Source organism: Convolutriloba macropyga, chromosome 4 (assembly GCF_964194025.1).
Source record: "Convolutriloba macropyga chromosome 4, txConMacr16.3, whole genome shotgun sequence".
In the NCBI taxonomy this organism is placed as follows: Eukaryota; Metazoa; Xenacoelomorpha; order Acoela; family Convolutidae; genus Convolutriloba; species Convolutriloba macropyga.
This window is the reverse complement of record NC_134471.1, coordinates 17,040,557-17,059,255: the sequence shown is the minus strand read 5'-3', so window position 1 is coordinate 17,059,255 and position 18,699 is coordinate 17,040,557. Positions and strand designations below refer to the sequence as shown.

Genomic DNA, 18,699 nt, shown 5'->3' with positions numbered 1-18,699 from the left:
TTGTGAAATCTACCTGAAATTTTACTCCAACACTTTACGAGGATACCTCCTCTCAAGGATAAAATTTTTTACATCACCGCAAAAAGTTATCGATCGGCTTCGTAAAAAAGCCAAGGTCGCATCAAGTTCCTGATCCCTCAAATACATTTAGAGGTAGAAATGATTATTAATTTTTTTAAGAAAGCGGCCTTCCAATGCTACTTTTCCGCCCACAACAGCAGAAGTTGAGTATTTAACGGCTGTTATTGTTCCGACCCCACTTGTGGGGGGGAGGAACTATATACTCAAATGAGTTTTTTTTTGTTCCGTGAATTTTGGCCGAACGATTTATTCATCGTAGAGAAATGTGCGTGGTCTCATTAAAAAGCTCGTCCAGCGTAGAATTCGAAATTAAAAAGATTTTTTTTTATTTCATTTTTTTCGAGGAGTTATCGAGGTTTAAAGTTTCACATGAACACTGGATATTTGGTTCACTTTTGTTCACTTTTACCGTAATTTTCGTTCGAATTAACGTATTTCTACGAAAAATTTAATACAAAACTAGATTTCACGCCAAAAAGTAAATCAATTTTAGGTTTTTAATAGACGAAAGGAGATAATAAAGACTAGTTCTAGTCTTAGAGGGAAGTTTAATATATAAAAAAATTCGAATTAGGTTTGGGAGCTCTTTTTTAGAAAATTTTGCAATTTTTTTGTTTTTTCACCTCACATAGAGACTACTAGACACTTTTAATATCGAAGTTCCGTTAATGACAAACCTCTTTTACGATCAAATGAAGCCCAATGAACAAAAAATTTGTTTCGTAGAGATCGCTCATGTTTTTTTTGGACTCGTATCTCAAATTTCGTAATTTCAAATGAAATTTTGATTTATTTTTTGAGGTTTTACTAAAGTTTTATAATCCTAAGGCATAAACTTGTTGACTAAAGGTGCAATAGATTTGCTAATGAGCATTAAGTGAACCTATCTAGTGCTGTGAGTGGACAGCTAATGGCTGTTAAGACTTTGAAAATAAATTTTCGAAAGTTTTTTAAAATTAGTAAATCTTATTTTTGTGAACTGTAAGTTCGTCTCAGTAAAAACAGGATTGAACTCCTTCATACCACTACAACATAAGTTAATCTCATTGGCGGCTTTATCAAATAACTATTGGTTATACGTCTTCAATGCCACAAGATTTCAAATTTTAAAAAAAATTTTTTGGACATTTCGTTTTATTGGATTAGTTTGAAATCTTATCACGTCATCCTAATATTGATGGCTACATCATCCCTTAGTGAATACGTCCAAAATATCATAGATGAAACTTTCTGAGAAAAAAATATGGCTTAAATGGCTTCAACACTTTCTTCTCCCATTTTTCTACCGAACTTTTGGATTTTGCCTGTTTTTGTTGTTGTTTTCATAGTCAATGACTTGTTGTAATGTCTTATTGATAAATTTTGAATGACAAACATCCTAGTCGTCAAGAAATTTTGGTTTTTGCCTGTATTTGTTGTTTTTTTCATAGTCATAAGACCTATTGTGATGTCTTATTGATTACCTAGGCATCATAAACATCCTTGTATTCACATCGTGGCATAGCTGAGTTTCATTGAATTCCTACCAAAGCTTTTGAGTTTAATGGCTGTTAAGACTTTAAAAATATTTTTTGTTTTTTTTTGAACAGAAATCAATCTTAAGCTTATTTTCGTGGATTGTAAGTCAGTCTCGGTAATGACAGAACCGCTTTTTTTCTACATCAGCAACAATTTATCTAGTTAGCGGTTTTGTCTTCTAACTATTGGTTTTTTTGACTTCGGTGCACGAGTTTTCATAATTTTTATAATTTTTGGATTTTTTTTTAGTAATTTTGGTTCCTTTTGAAATCGTATTACATTATCCTAATATTGATAGCTCCCATTGGCTTAGTGAAAACGTTCAATGGATCGTTGAAAAAGTTTTCAGAGAAAAAAGCTTATGGTTTAAATAGCTTCGACACTTCCTTCTCTCAATTTTCTACCGAACTTTTGGATTTTGCCTGTTTTTGTTGTTGTTTTCATAGTCAATGACTTGTTGTAATGTCTTATTGATAAATTTTGAATGACAAACATCCTAGTCGTCAAATCATCTAGGCATAATTTAGCGTATTAAATGCCTTCCGTTGAAAGTTGTAGAATTTTTTTACTTTGATACTATGGGTTTTCTCAAAAATTTCGTGGTTTTGATGTATTTTTCTTTGCCATACGACTTATTGTGATGAGTTATTGATGTCACATGAATGAAACCTATGATTGCTATTTCATCGATGCAGAATTTAGTGTGTTTAATTAACTTAAAATGTAGCATTTTTTTAAATTCAAACATCTATTTTTGTTATCTCTTCATTTGGTTGTCAATTAAGTCAAAAATGTAGATGAGCTCGGGTCGGAACATCATGTGCGAACGCACATTAACGAGCCGCCTTGTCGTCTCTGTTATTGAGAAACCAATATCTAATTACCGTGGCTTCTGAATAGCCTCTCCATTGGGCAGAATGAGAAATGAAAAGAACAGGAGTCCAAGAAATTGCAAAAGTCCGTTTGTTTCACCGGTTTGGGCACATGCTCAGGTTTGATTTCTACTTTGGGAGGCGCTGCATTGTCAGGACTGGCCTGGACTGTCTCCAGCATGTAACTCTTGAGATGAGGTACCTCCCCTTTCAAAGGGTATCTAAAACATACCAAATGCTTGGGAATAATGTTTTCAACATAAAAAGATGTTGCCCTAGCACAATCAAGGGAATACAATTAATAATACGATTGATGTTCATAATATATAAAGTTGGTGCTTGCCCCAGTTTCATCATTTTGACACGCTGTTCCACCTAGGCAACAACCAATATCGATGTAAGCTGCTTATCGACGGGAAAAATGCCTAAGAATCATATCACGTCACCATGCAAACTCATCAGTTTCGAATATTCGCATTAGCACAATCCGGTTTTATTCCATGCTGTAAAATACAACAGCAGTACCATTTATAAAATTATCCAAAAATAACCAAAACTGGTTTCTAACACCTCACCTGGTACCCTGAAACTCAAACGTCTGGTTTTCATTCAGGAAAAATCCACAGTCCTTGTAGCCCCACCCATCGAGTCGCAACTCCTCCAACTTTTGTCTTGGCAGGGCGGAGTCCCGGGTGAACTCAGCACGGGTGTCAAGGGCGGAAGATGACATTAGTTTACAAGAGGGAAACACCTACACCGGTCAGTCAGACAACAAATCAAACTGAAAAACGAAAAAAAAACATGGAAGAGGTTGGACGACAAACAACTAACAAAACAACTAACGAACTCTAAAGTATACTAACAACATGATTTGAAAACATCAGTGGAAGTCTTTTTTTGTGGAAAATCTAGTCACGCTTTGCAGTTTCCGAAGTTGTTCACGGCTGCTTTCAGTGCATAACAGAGCGATAAACAACGCTTTCCTTCCGCAGAAAAAATAATTCAACTGAACTTTATTTTACTTTCATGTCCTTACTTTCAATTAAAATTTTCAATGAAGGATAAGCTTCAGCAACCAAGTCGAAAGAATTGACTCTACACCAAATTATTCTTCAGGCAAAAGACAACTTCGGAAAATTTTACATTTATGCTATCTGTCAAGATAACTTACTAAATAGCAAGTCATTGGAGTTTCGACTGGTTTAATCTTTATACAACGCACTGTGGAATTTTGAACAATTTTTATACCATAATTGTGTTGTGATCTATATATTTTAATTGTACAATTTAGCATTCAAGAAAGCTAAATAATGCTTTCAACGATTACAGTGCTAAATTAAAGTGTCTTCTTCTTCTTGCTAAATTCTTTTTTTTGTAACTACCGACGAACCAAAACAGACTTGGTGCCATATTGAAGATTTCAGCTATCCAATTAGTTGCTAACTATTTAATTATCAATGCACAACGCATCAACAAAGCAGTGCCAGAAAGCCCCCACTTCATTCTCATAGAGTACAACATTCATGCCAAATCGACTGCGAAATGTTGAAATGGATTCGGAATAGAGTCTGATTGATGGCACTGGCTCTTATGTAAATCTACGACGACGATATAATAAACCACTATCGAAATACACGGCAACGACTTAGCAAACTTAACGATATTTTGAACGACTCAGTGACAACTGACAAGAGCAACTGAAATCTGAACTTACTGTGGACGAATTGAAACAGATGCTAACAAAAAGTGAATGTATAAAAATGCGTTTTGGGGGCACCGGATTAAATGGAATCTCAGTGGCCTGAAAATATATGTTAATAGTATTAGAGATCATACGAAATCTCCACGAAGAAAAGTGACAATACTAAAGACCCCAAAAAAGATAATAAGAGCAAAGTCAAAGTTTAAAATCTAGGAGTTGATGTTTCCAATAAATTAAACAAACTTTGAAAATTTGCTTAATTTTAAATCTCAATTATGAGATCTCGTTGGATTATAGCGATCCAGGTTTTTCAGCGGATTTACCTCAGACAAAATTTGAGATTTGTTTATCTTGTAACCATCATTTTATCATGTTATTGGACTCCAAGAGCAATGTTCTGTCTGCCAAACTCAAATGATTTCCATATTTCAACCTTCCCATTGCTCTGTTATTAGTTGAGCTAATCAACACAAATTTTTTTTCAAAATGGGGGAATACATATGCGAGGCCGGCTTTTTTCTTCAGTCAATTTTTCACTTTTGTTTACGAATCGTAGAGAAAAGAGAAACGTCATTTTGCAGCCTTTAGAGGCTAGTTTTGATTTATATCAAAACACTAAATTTATTGAAGGTTGGAATAAGAGAACTGTTTAAGAAATTGAAGGGAAAACAAAAAGTTGTCGAAATATAGGACAAATGAATTGACGATAACTTTGAACAGAGTTCATACCAAAAAGACAAAAACTTGACATAATCAACAAGTCATCGCCTGATATTCGGTGACATTTTCCGAAAAAATCAACTGGATCATAAGTCCAACTATTTGGTAGATAATTAATTATTTAGCTGTATTTTGGCGAGAAATTAGATGAGATAAAAATCTGCCATACTTTGTTTGCTACTTCTAGCGTGTAAAATGATCTCTTCATTATTTTGCAAGTTACTGTTTGCTTAAGACATTGTCCGATTAAGGTGGATAAAGATTTCAGATAAATGCCTAAAAATTCATCTGCTTATCGTTTAACTGCGGCGACTGTATAACAGATAAATCTTAAATCCCTATTTCGAAGAGAAATGAAGTCTAGCACTTGAAATTTTCGTAAATCTCAAACTGTTTGAAGATAATTGAGGTCCTTCAAGTGGACGGAGAGCAAAGTTTTACAACATGAGGAAGGGAATCGAACAACTTTGGCCCATTAATCAACTTTCGCCCATTATTAAATTGTTTGAAACCCATTATTCAACTACCGGCCAAAAAAGAAACTCACCGACCATATCGGCAGCCATTATAATCAAATATCAAGATAGTAAAATTGCCCAACAACTACAGTCAAAAACCAAGCCAGAATTCCATAACGTGAACAATTATTCTCGACAAAATTTAAACCGAAAACTTCTCTTAATTGTTCTTAAGGTTAAAATTGATCTACTTAACTCACTTTCTTTGAAAGCGTTTGTATACCGTCTAGACAACTCACCCAGTGTTATTTGTTCAGCAGAAACATGGCTCTATATAGGAGTGAAACTTAATTACCTTGTAGCATGATACGAAAGAGTTAGGGCGGGAGTAGTGACAGTAATGTAATCGTTCCTGACCAATAACAACTGAAAATGAAGCCAACTATTACATTACAAAGCGCTATTTGTAGCTATTTACTTAACCAGACGGCCAATTGATAAAAATCAACCAAAACATTGAAAACTTATAACCATATCTCTTTTAACTGATAACTCACATCGCGTCAATTAATTGGCAATCAATAATCCGATTGCTCAAATTTCGGATCTTTTCAACAATTGCCCCCCCTTTGGTACCTAGTAGAGAATCGCCTCCCCTTTTGTGCTATACTTTACCACAATATTACTTGGCCTACACTTTAGATAGCCGAATATTAGTTTAAGCGCAATTGCGGACCGCTGTTCATGGCCATGCCTCTCATGCGCTGTGGGATGTAATCCGGAAATCGCGGGTCGGTTATCGCGGCGAAGCGCGCCCACCGACCCGCCAGTCGGAAATTCTTTTCGCTTTGTATTCCGGTTCGGCTAATTGCTATACCACGGTGTATTTTATTCTATTCAATTTAATTGTATGTGCATGCGTGGAAAGTTATTACTCGTCTCTGATTGGTTAATAAATAGCTCGCTTAAATTCTATTCAAGAATAGCCCCCCCCTTTTGCAAAAGGGGGGGCAATTGTTGAAAAGATCCCAAATTTCAAATAAAAAACCAGCTCCGAAAATACATACGAAATGTCATGATATGAGGATAGCTAAATAAAAATCGAATAGGGCAGATACCAAAAGCCAATTTATTAGCAAAAACCCTAATAAGAGAAGCGAACGCCCTGTAACAAGTAAACCCTCTATCTTTTTCATTATATCCCATCGCAATGGTGACTTGTAAGAGAGCCGAAGTGAAAAAAGAGCCGATTGAAAGAGAGCCAAAATATTATTTAAATTATTAGTCGGTAAATTAAGATAAATTTTGCAGCCAATTAAATTGGCTTCTGGAATGAGACTACCAAATTTTCAACCTATCATAACAGAGTATTTGAGAAATGAAATTTTAATATTTTCTGGTAAAAGAAACTGAAAGCGAATTAATAAATAATTATCTTGAAATTATACCGGGTCATGGCCATGCCTCAGCGGCTTATAGGACTTGATATGAAACTATCGCAACCGAAAATGAGACCAATTAACCCAATTAAGTGCTTTTTTGGTAATCAACTCTCAGTTTAGTGTAATTTAAGGCAACTTTTTGCTTTCGGCTCTTTTTAAATCAAGTCAGGTTTCGGCGCTTTCTAACGTCGGCTCTTTATAACGTCGGCTCTCTTGCACGTATCTCATCGCAATACAAATTTGCGTACGTTAAACTTGATGTATTCACAAAAATAGAAAGCATAAAAGTAGAACAGTTCAGAGAGGTGATGTGAATTCAAATATATTGAAAAACCAATTGTTAACTAAAAACTGCCTAAACTAATATAGCAAACGATTTGTGCTCCCCGAATCCACCCGAACACCTCAATCTTTCACTACTTGCGTGGACATCTCATTAATTCTCATTTGTGTTTACACGTATTTGTTGAGCTTTAGGACACCCGACTTCACGAACCGTTATCCCAAAATACAGACAAATGAAAGGGCGGCGGCAGTGAAATGAAAGTCTAATAATAAGAGAAGCGAATTTCGAGATGCTTGCGAAGAGAATTTCCCATATTCAGCAGCAATCATCAAGGATACAGCAAACCTACGGATCAAAAGAGTTCTTTCTGTATAAATCTACAAATCTACAAAGGACTCGAACGAGCATTAACAAACTTCTCTTCTTGAGCAAGCGTGATTCCTAATTCTGAATGAAACAAGCGAAAAAGAATTTGAGAAGTATTTTAAGTGGTCTTGACAAAAATCCATTCCCTAGCGTTTCGATAAATTTTTTCTTCCGCAAAGATTTTTTGAAAGAGCGCGCTTAGTTACAAAGGAAGGTTGAAAACTCAATCAGAATAACTATGTGCCAACTTCGAAAGCAGAATTTGCAGCAAAAATTTTGCAGTATGAATCACCGACTGTAGTGTATTGTTCCTATTTTTGGTGGATTGTAGCTCAAAAATCGTTGGAGAAAAATCTGCCAAAACATTTTGTGGGCCGCCTTTTTTGCACCATCCAAAAATCAAATGTTTGATACGCATTCTACAAAAATAAAATTGGTATCCAATGAGGTTGACAACGAGCAAATATCAAACCAAAAAATTTTTCTAAGGACAAATTTTTGTCGCCCCTTTAATTTTAAGATGTGAGTAATGTTTTCAAGATTTTTATATTATTTGCTTGTTTTTATATTGTCCACCTACATGCTTTACTTGCATAATGAGCACCATTATCAACTGCTGTTATGGAGCCAATCTTCAGGTTCTAATACAGAAGTGCCTTGTATTGGTGTCCTTTTTTCTGTATGAAAAATATCTTTATGATCATCACTTTTTCGATAACGTCCAAAAACATTTTTTAATTACTCTCTTTTCTTGATAGGTCTAACATAAGTTTCGGTTTAAATTAAAACTGGAGATTAGTTAGTGCTCGTCAGAAGCATTAGAAACTTCTAAAAATTAAAAGCTTACTTGCAATTTTGAAAAATTTGATTGCAAAACTTAAAAGTTTTACAATAAAACGTTGCAATAAAATTTTTTACAATAAAACGTTTTACAATAAAACGTTGCAATAAAATTTTTTTGTCTTCCATCTGGAGCTATTCGACTAGTTGAATGAAAAACTAATAAAATGGACTAATATAATTGCTATAATTTAAACGGTGACATCACTATATCGCTGATTGAATCACAAAGCTCACCTGGAACTAACTAAAATACCAGGCAGATCAAGAACAGTCAAATATGAATTATTGTTGTTCCGAACCCACTTGTGGGGGGAGGAACTATATACTCAAATGGGTTGTTTTTGTTCAGTCAATTTTGGCCGATCGATATATTCATTGTAGAGAAATGTGACTGGTATCATTAATAAGCTCGTCACGCGTAGAGTGCGGAATTAAAAAGATTTTTTTGAATTTCGTGTTTTTTGAGGAGTTATCGAGGTTTAAAGTTTTGCGTGAACACGTGATGTTTGGCATGATTTTGTTCACTTTTTTTGTTCAAATTAAGATTTTTTTCTATAAAAAATTTCAATTCAAAATTACATTTTCTGCTACAAATAGAACAGTCTTGTAATTCTAACAGACGAAAGATCATAAAAGGGGTAGTTTTCGTCTCATAGGGACGCTCACTATAAAAAATTCGATTTTTATTTGAGACCTGATTTTAAAAACCATTTTTTGTTTTTTTATTGTTTTTTTTTTTCAATTCACTAGGAGACTAGTCACTTTGAAATCCAGGTTGTGTTCAGGACAAAGCTCATTTACAGTCAAATAATGCCTAATAAACAAATAATTCCTTTTTAAGGAATCGACCTTTTTTTTTTTAGGGCTCCGATTCTGAGTTTTAGTATTTTTTTTTTAATTTTGATTTTCTTTTTGAGATTTTATTAAGATTTTGTAGCCCTATGACATAAACTCGTTGACTAGAATTGCAATAGGCTTCCTAAAGAGCATTAAGCGAACCTATGTAGTAATTTGAGGGGACAGCTAATGGCTGTTAAGACTCGAAATAAATTTTCGAAAAATTTTTTAATAAAATTTTGATTTACTTTTTGAAAGTTTACTAAATTTTCGGAGTCCTATGGCATAAACTCGGTGACTAAAAGTTCAAAATCTACCTGATGAACATTAAGTGAACCTATATTGTGCTTTGAGTGAACAGCTAATGGCTGCTAAGAACTAAAAAAAAAAAATGAAGAAATTTTTTGAACAATAATCGATAAATTTATTTTTGTGAACGGTAGCTCAGTCTCAGTAAAGACAAATCCCTTTCCGTTTTGCTACAACCACAATTTTGCGGTTAAATGTTTTATCTTCTAACTTTTGGCTCCATGTCACAAGTTTGCCACAAGTTTGGCTCCATGCCAAATCGATGCCACAAGTTTTCAAAATTAAAAAAAAAATTTTGGCTAATTTTTTCGTAAATGTTTCCTTTTGAAATCTTCTCACATTATCCTAATATTGATAGTTAAGAGGAGCCGTTCATTGGATTATTAAGAAAGTTTTAAGAGAAAGCTCATAGTTTGAATGGCTTCGACAATTTCTTGCACTTTTCTACTGAATTTTTCATTTTTGCCTGTATTTGTTGTTGTTTTTATAGTCATCGGACTTTTTGCGATGTCGGCTTGATGAATTGAAGTTGTCATTGATGTTTTCCCATTGAGCATTGAGGCATAACTTAGCATATCTATTGACTTCCGTTGAAAGCAATTGAATTTAATGGCTGTTGAGATTCAAATATAATTTCTTGAAAAAAAAATTTGAACACTAAACAACATTTAACTTATTTTTCTTGAACTCTAGGTCATTCTCACCATTGACAGGACCCACTTCCTATTTTTCCAACAAAAATCAGGTTAGCGGTTTTATCTTCTAACGATTTTTCATAATTTGGTTAGCGATTTTTCATAATTTTTTAAAATTTTTGGTTACTTTTTTCATAATTTTGGATTCTTTTGAAATCTTACCACATTATCTGATAATTTACAGTTCCCATTGGAATAGAGAAGAATTGCCATAGATCATAGATCAAGTTTGCAGAGAAAACGGTATAGTTTTAATGGCTTCGACACTGTCTCACTTTTTTCTACTGGTTTTTGCCTGCATTTGTTTTCATATTCTTCCGACTTATTGTGATGAACTATTTTTGATTTAAGAATGACAGAAATTATTGCCTTCTCATGGAAGCGTAACTTATTCTAACTTTCCGTTGAAAGCTATTGAATTTAATGGCTTTGATACTACGGATTTTCTCAAAAATTACGTGGTTTTAATATATTTGTTCCTATTTGTTGGTTTTTTGAAGTCATATTGTTACAATAAATAATTCTACTTTTTGTCGAAAAATTATTTGGACACATAAAAGTCATTAATGAAAGTTCTTTTTTTAATGGCTTCGACACTTTTCTCTCTCATTTTTTTTTTCATTTTCCGGTTTTTGCCTGTTTTATGTTCTTTATGTAGTCGTAAAGAGCTTAGAGGTCTCATAAGCCTCTACTTGAGAGTTGAATGAATGAAGTTACTCAATGCAGTAGAATTACAGTAATTAGCCTTATATTTCATGATATTTAGTTTCAAAGGTTTTTTTGCTTAGTTTCAACTTAGTTTTTGCTGTTATTTTTGTCAACTTGTATCTAATTCTCATGATCGAGAGGCCCCATCCATTTCCACGTAGTTTGAATGTTAAAGTTGCTATTTATATTCCGTCGTAACTGGTGATTTTTTGTTCTACAATATGCTTTTTCATAAAAGTTTTGTTAGTGGTGAATATCTGTCTTCCTTTTTCTCTTCTTTAAGCTCATTCGCGTAATAACAGATCCCAATGATTTTCAAATGAGGCACAAGTGAACAGGCTTATTCTTTCAGTATAGCTTTAACTCAAATAGTTTAATTAACAATTGAAATAAAAACATAATATTCAGATAACAGCGAACGGTTTTAATGGCTTCAATAATTTGTTTTCGCGATTTGTTTGAAATATTTTCAGTTTTTCTTCATCTTTAGTCCGTGTCTGTGGCCTATTTTAACCAAAGCCAGATTCTATTGGCTTTGTAATTACTTTTTAGTAAATTTATTAATATTTTTTTTGAAACCTAATGGTTTCTAGGACGTTTGTAAATATTTGGTTTAAAAAATTTTGGTTGGTTTTGAATTTCACCTATTGCTTTTTTTGTCAACTTGTTACTTAGTCTCAATAATATAAAGTCCCAAATGCTTTGTAGTAACGAAAAAATTAACTTATGTAGTTAAGTTTTCTTCTGTTGTATTTTGACATTCTTACTAGGTGCTTTTAAATTTAGATGTTTTAGTTTTGCCGTATAATGTTTTTTTTTCATTTTGCTTATTTTGTTGTTTAATTTTTCTCCCGTAGTCTTATTAAGGGTGGCAGATCTCGTGAGTGCTGTAATGAGGAATGGCATTATTTATTTCATTTAGTAGTTTGTGTAACTTTTTTTAAACTATAAGATCTATTTTTGATTTTATCTTCATTTGGTTGACAGTTATGTCTGAAATGTACATGAGCGCGAGTCGGAACATCATGTGCGAACGCACATTAACGATCATCCTTGTTTGCATCTAGCCGCTATTTTTAAGATTTACCTATATTGTAAGATGGCATCTAAAGTGCTTAAACTCCTGTCGAATTTTAACATCACCATTGTGTTAGTAATATAAATAATTGAAACTGCTTCAGAAGATTTTAGGTTCACGAAATCGTCAGAAATTCAAACCAAGTTTCAAAATACAAAATTAAAATGAAACGCGTTTTATGTTCGCCAAATCAGTTTGTCTCATTTTCCCAGGCACAACGAAGAACGCTCAATTTTAGAATTCCATCAAGACTCTTGGCTAAGATGTTTTAATTAAAGCGCTCCTAACGATTCTGGTAAAGAAAAACTTTTCTATCCGAGAAGCATGAATAAGACAAATTTGAACTGAAATAACTAAACTAATTTAACCCGCTTAAACGCATTCAATGGGCAATATACGTTGCAAGCATACACTCAACGATTAGATACATGATGAATTGCAAATCAGAATCAATAGTAAAAGACAGATAAGAGACAAAGTTAGGCTGTCCAATTACATTACAAGGTCGCATCAAAAGCTTTAGACATAAATGCAAGGTCAAGCTGAAGGTCATATTGATACATAATTAATCGTGACCGATCAAATTTCAAAGCAAAATTAACACACAAAAACATTTAGTTGAAAGATTTATTGAAAATTTTTACTGAATTTTTTCACGGAAATTATGGAAACAAGATTTATGATTACTCAAGCATAATGTTAATGCTACACAGCTGCATTTGATGAAAGATTGTCATAGCGAGATTACTAATTTCTACGAAAATTTCTTATTGAGCCATAGAGTCCAGAATCACTGAGCTAATTAAAATTCAGGCAAAATAACTCCTTTCATGAAACAAAAATCCAAAAACAGGTCGTCCTCTTTGAAAAATCGAACAAAATAAAAAATAGTTCCCTTCAGCCTCGTTAATCGAAAGCAAACAATATCAACATTTAAAAACTTTCTCTGCACATAAAAGGTCAACAAGATTGCAACGTTTTGAATCAGCAAAAGTCGTACATTCAAATGGTTCAATTCAATCGGAATGCGAAATAATAATTAAATCTTTTTTACACAAACAGGAATGAGAAATTCCAAAATAATGCAAATGATAGTCATCACTCGGTGGTACAATAGTTTAGGATCAAGTCCCTCTTGATGAGCAAACAAATATAAGGAATATAACAATATCAATTCATTGGGAAAATCAGGACAGGAAAATAAACAATAAGCTGACATGAATGAAACATCTTCTTTTGGATCTTTTCCGTTTGTGCCCCCATCCCAAATTACAGAGCACGTGTCATTACATGGTAAATGATTATGTAAAAAGATTGTGCGTGCTTCTGGGGCGGTGTAAATAATATGCACCCACTTAGCGGGGGGGGGGGGTACAAACGGAAAAGATCCCCTCTTTTAATTAAACAATTATTGGGATCACCTGTAACTTTCAACCGGAACTGTTTCTTGTATGCTCCTTATAATACATCAAGCATATTACAAATCGTTTTTGTCCACACGTGAACTGGTTAAAACCAGAGAAATCGAACGTGGTATTTTTAGGGAGGGCAGACCAAAAACAGCTATCATATAAATCAACATTTACTAAATATCCTATCGCGACATGCTATCAACTTTATTTGACAACCCGTCAAGCTTCGCCAGTATAGTTTGCTGTTGGGCCTCTAACATTGCCAGTCTATGCTCTATCGAGGAAAAATTGCGTTCACTCGCTGAGTGGTTATCGTAACCGTTTTGGGTTGCACTTGTCGAGGGTTCGTATTGATACGAGGTCGTGTTAGCTGGTGCGCGTCTGAGCCTTGAAATCATGCGATAGGCGAAGTAGAGACCAAGGAATGTTGACATATATGGCATAATGGCAGCTGGGTTCCTCAGAAGATAACTCGGTGCCAGACATATCAGGCTGATTAGCAACATAACGTTGTCAAAGCACCACACGGCACCTTGAAGGCGATACGTAATAATTATTAAAATAGTGAAAAGAATAGAAATGACGTAGGATGATATATTCAACAGGATCAACATGATAAGGCTCAGAAAGGATAAGAGCATCGCAGTTATGACAAAATCGATGTTCTGCACAAACGTCAGTTCCGCCTTGCCTTTGATATTGAACATAGTTTGATACAAGCTTTGCATCTGTCTCTTAACGTCTGGAACCGCTTTAACCGACTCCATTCTTAGATGCAACCAGTATAGAGGTCCAGCCATGTGTCTTCGAATAAAACTCCATAACTCCGATTCCCCTGACTGTTGTCCTGGAGCTCCATAGGCAATTCCAAGGAAAAATATAAGGAACATAATTCCTGTCATTATGAGCTTCAACCGTACGCTCATTTTGAGTAAAACGCTCTCTTCTAATTTATTAAGTTATCTATACTATCTGAAACAGTCAATTTTTGTCAAATGTTCACTATAAATTAATTTAATGTAATGATTTCTTGATATTTTAAGTAGAACAGTAAACCGCAAAAGATTAATAAATAGACGTGTCAAAGTTGCTAGATCTACGTCACAAGGTTCCGAAAGATATAATGACGCATGCACTTATACCAATAGCAGAGATTATAATAGTGCAGAAAATCATACAACTGAGAAAACAACGTATTTCGCATCTTAAAAGCCGAAAAATGTGTCGTAATTTATAGCACTTTCAAACAGAAAGTGAACAGATCATAAAAACTAATATCCGCATATGTAATTTCGCACAACTAGCTCCGACCCTCACTCTAAGATAAATAAAAAAGATGTTGACATCACTCGAGCTTAAATTTCAGCAGCAAACCAAAAGAAGGTTCTGACGTTGACTTCCGCTCATCAACAGCTTTAAATTAATGGTTGGTTTATATCCGCATTTAAAGAGCAGAATTAAAGATTCAGACCTTTCTAAAAGCAGTGCCAATTTGTCGCTCAGCTTCTAGCTTTGAATATCTTCTAATTTTAACAAGGAAGCTCGGCATTGTGCATTCGCACATAAAGTTCCGACCACCCTCATCTACATTTTCCACTTAATTGTCTACCAAATGAGGAATTAAAAAAATATTAACATATCAACATATCGTTCAACAAACTACAAAAAGAATGAAACAATCCAACTTAGAGGGCCGATGAGACCTGTGACTACCATAATATGACTACCAGAAAAGACGGCGATAAAAATCAAATAATTACAAATAATAATTACGACCAAAACTCGTTGTCCATTTTTTTGAAAACCATTAACAAAATCAAAATGGCATCAGATAAAATTTATACTAAAGAAGATTAACCTGTTCTTCATTAGAAAAAAATATAGGACATTTTCTCAATGTTACTTGGTAACTGGTAACAAGTCGACAACAAATGAGCAAAAGGGGCAAAGTTTAATAAAATGTTGCTTTTTATTGAAAAGAATTGATGCTAAACTGATAAGAAACCTTATGCAGCAAATGAAATAATTGAGAGATTCTTTTATACACAGTATTCTTTTCATTATCCAGGATATGTCATACGACCACAAAAAGAACGACAAATACAGGCAAAAAGATAAGATTGCACAAAAATTTGCACCAAAACGATGTCACGGCCAATTAAACATTAAGCTCTTCACTGAAAACATTAAAAATTCATGATTGGGCATTTTTTGAATGACCAGAGGACCTCCCATTATTGTCATGACGTGAAAAGAAAACAAAAATGAGCGAATATGCAAAAATCACGAGTATTTTATGAAAACTGGTTGTACCAAGAACAAAGACCATTTGAGGAAAATTAAACCGTTATAGAGAGCAAATTGTAGTTCAATAGAAAATAGTTGTGACTTGTCTATAGAGATGAGAAGCTACAAGTTAACAGAAATAAGATTGGCAAATCTGAGAAATGCACTGTCTTTTTAAAAAAACAAATATTTTCAAAATTTATAGCCAACATAAGCTTTCAACTAAAAGAGTAAACAGTTTATCTTGCAATTTCATCAAAAACTAATTGCGCCTGTTAATAGTGAGAGTAAGTCATAAGACTAAATTAACCTTAAATACAAGCTGAACTACAAAATTTCACAAACAATTTTAAGAAACCAGTGTTGAAGCCATTAAAATTTTAAAATATTAACCCCGAGAAAATTATATCTTCATTTGCGTCGCCTGTGAACATCATGAAGTTTTTTTGTAAAAACGACTATCTCAAAACGACAGCAAAAAAAAAAACCACAAAAAATGAAACGCATCAAAAAATTAAATTCTTCTGAAACAAATTGTCTAATCCCTGAAAACGTTTAACAAACAGAATTATTGTTTGCTTCATTTAACGCCAAAATTTTAAATCCAGAAGGCTTTTATAGGGCTCCGAGTTTCAACTAGCTCTAATTTGGAGTTTAAAGAGATTAGGTCAGCGGTTTCTAGGTCTTCACATTCGGCAAATTAAACAAAGTGCATATTTTGTGCTAATTTTTAATGAAAAACGTCTGAATTTTGAAAACTTTATCAAAATCTTTAGCCAAAGAAACTCAAATGCTTCAACCCAAACAATTCAGCAACGCTCTTCTGTCGCTAACGGTAACAATAACACTCTGCGGTTAAAAAATTTAACTTATTTTAAATTATATTAGCAAAATTCTGCCAAATCTTAGCAAAAAAATACTGAAAATTTGAAGAAAAACTGTCGAACACTCACAAAATTTTAAACCTCGATAACTCCTTGTAAAAAAAACGAAAATCCCAAAAAAGTTTTTAATTCCATTTTCTAGGATGTACGTGCTTTTTAATGATACCACTCACAACTCTCTATGATGAATACATCGATCGGCCAAAGCTGACAGAAAAAAAACATTTGAATACAGAGTTCCTCCCTCCCCACTAAAATGGGGGTCGAAACAAAAAATGAATAATACAGGAACCGATAACGAATAGTAAACAATAAAGGCGGCAATTTCGTAATCAAAATACATTTTGTGCATTTAATTTCTACAACCTCAGCTCAGTTACGAAATCGACAGCAATGATTTTCATTTGTCTGAATTACATCTAGGACCAACAGCAATAGACAAATTGACCAAATAATTTTTCCATCTTCACTTAATAAAGCGAAGGCTAAATATTTAAGGGTAAGTAAAATCGAACCTTCCACCCATTCATTCAAATCACTGATTTTATAAAGGAAATCTCAAAAATAAAAAAGTTTCATAGTTTTAAGATGAACTTCTTTATGTACGAACACTTTTAAAAACCAAAATTTGTGTGAAAGAGTTTAGTCTTGTCAAAGTCGTTAAAGCCTGCAACATTGATTTAAAAAAGATAAATTCTTGAAAAAAATGCTTAATTAAAAAAAAAGACAATGAGAGCCATACTTAATGAGATTAAGTGACAAAACAACAAAAAAAACTACAAAAGGGCAAAATCCAAAAAAACTGATATTTTTCAAAGCAAGTGATGTCAAAAGTATGGACAACTGTTCGATACGAAAAAACCCTTTGATTTTGGTCAAAATGGGACAAAAAACATTAGGCAGATTAGATCAACTGGCTCTAAAAGGGAGGTAGTTTAATATTACGAAACAATCACCAAGACTTCGTTAACGAAGATTCGTGAAATTTAATTAAAAAGCTCTTAAAAATTTATCTCAACTGTTGGTTCTAGCTTATATCACGAATTACCGAACTGCCCTCATACTAGCAACTATCCACTAGAGCTCTATATTACATTCAGAAGATATTTTGAACTCCTCGAAACATGCAGTTATGACAATGAATTGGAGACTGGCGTTCCATTGAAACGTCAATATTGTGGAACCTACTTCTGAATTTGAAATAACGTCAAAGATTGCATTTAAAGCGTCACTTGGGACTATCACAATGAAAGAATTGCCCCAGTCGAGTGAGCCGGAAATTAAGTCAAGTACTTAAGTCACTTTCTTCCCACAAGAGGTAACTAATGGGTTAATCCGCTCCCGAGCCGAAACCAATCTTGTGCAGGCAACCTTTACCTTGTTCGGAATCAGTAGTTAGTAGTAGCTTGGTTGATCATTTGGTGACTATTCCGCAACCACAGTAACTCGCTTGGTAGAGCTCTGAATTAATTCAATCTCTATGAACTTCAAAAATTTATTGAAATCAAACAAACGCATTTGAAATTGGAATCCAGACTTTTACTTAATACAATAGACTAGTATAATAGGCTGAACAGAATTCACGTACAAAAAAACGCTACGAGGAAACAGGTCGATTCAATCTTTACAATTTCGTACTTAAGTTGCGTTTCCTGATTTTAGATGAATTGAAAATGAGTGATTATGAGTGAATACATACAACTCAATCAACAGACAAAATTTAGGAAATAATTTGTTTCCGGTTTAACACAAGAAACCGACGACGGTCGTTCAATTTATAACAAGTCGAAATTTGCAGAACTCCAGGAAGTAAAATGCGATTTAGTTTAACAATTAAAAAACAAATTTCTTGGAACTTAAAAATCATGTTCACTTGCATTTCTGGAGTTTTCAGATTGCTAGCTTGCGTTTCAAGTTTAGCTGACTTACTGAACATCTATCTCTAATACCAGCTATCGGCTATGACACTAGTAATACTGGCTATCATTAGTCGCAGATATCGCCACGCTTTCGGGCAGTTGGTGTTTCCTCGTATAATGTGGTTTCAAGTGACTTTTTTGATAAACGGAGAAGCTACAAATTGAACAGCGATACTTAGCACAATACTGCTTGTGTTTCACATCAACGTGCTTACGCATATTGTCCGGTCTGTTTGAACTATGCGGGCAGAACTCACAGAAATAAACTTTAGATCCATCTTGT

At 33.8% G+C, this 18,699-nt stretch overlaps 1 protein-coding gene across 2 annotated transcripts in view; it reads right to left on the bottom strand.

Annotated features, from left to right (window-relative positions):
- The window catches only part of LOC142337487 (alkyldihydroxyacetonephosphate synthase, peroxisomal-like), an 86,601-nt gene that overhangs the window by 46,577 nt on the left and 21,325 nt on the right, over positions 1–18,699 (bottom strand). Inside the window, exons 1-3 of one of the 2 annotated variants that reach the window (XM_075386743.1) lie at positions 5,707–5,725; positions 3,047–3,252; positions 2,484–2,692 (exon numbers count right to left, since the gene is read on the bottom strand). In XM_075386743.1, the coding sequence (XP_075242858.1) occupies positions 2,484–2,692; positions 3,047–3,201 (364 nt within the window). In that variant the 5' untranslated portion in view covers positions 3,202–3,252; positions 5,707–5,725. Of the gene's footprint in view, positions 1–2,483; positions 2,693–3,046; positions 3,255–5,706; positions 5,726–18,699 lie in introns of those variants that run through there. The other variant, XM_075386742.1, reaches the window with a different exon arrangement.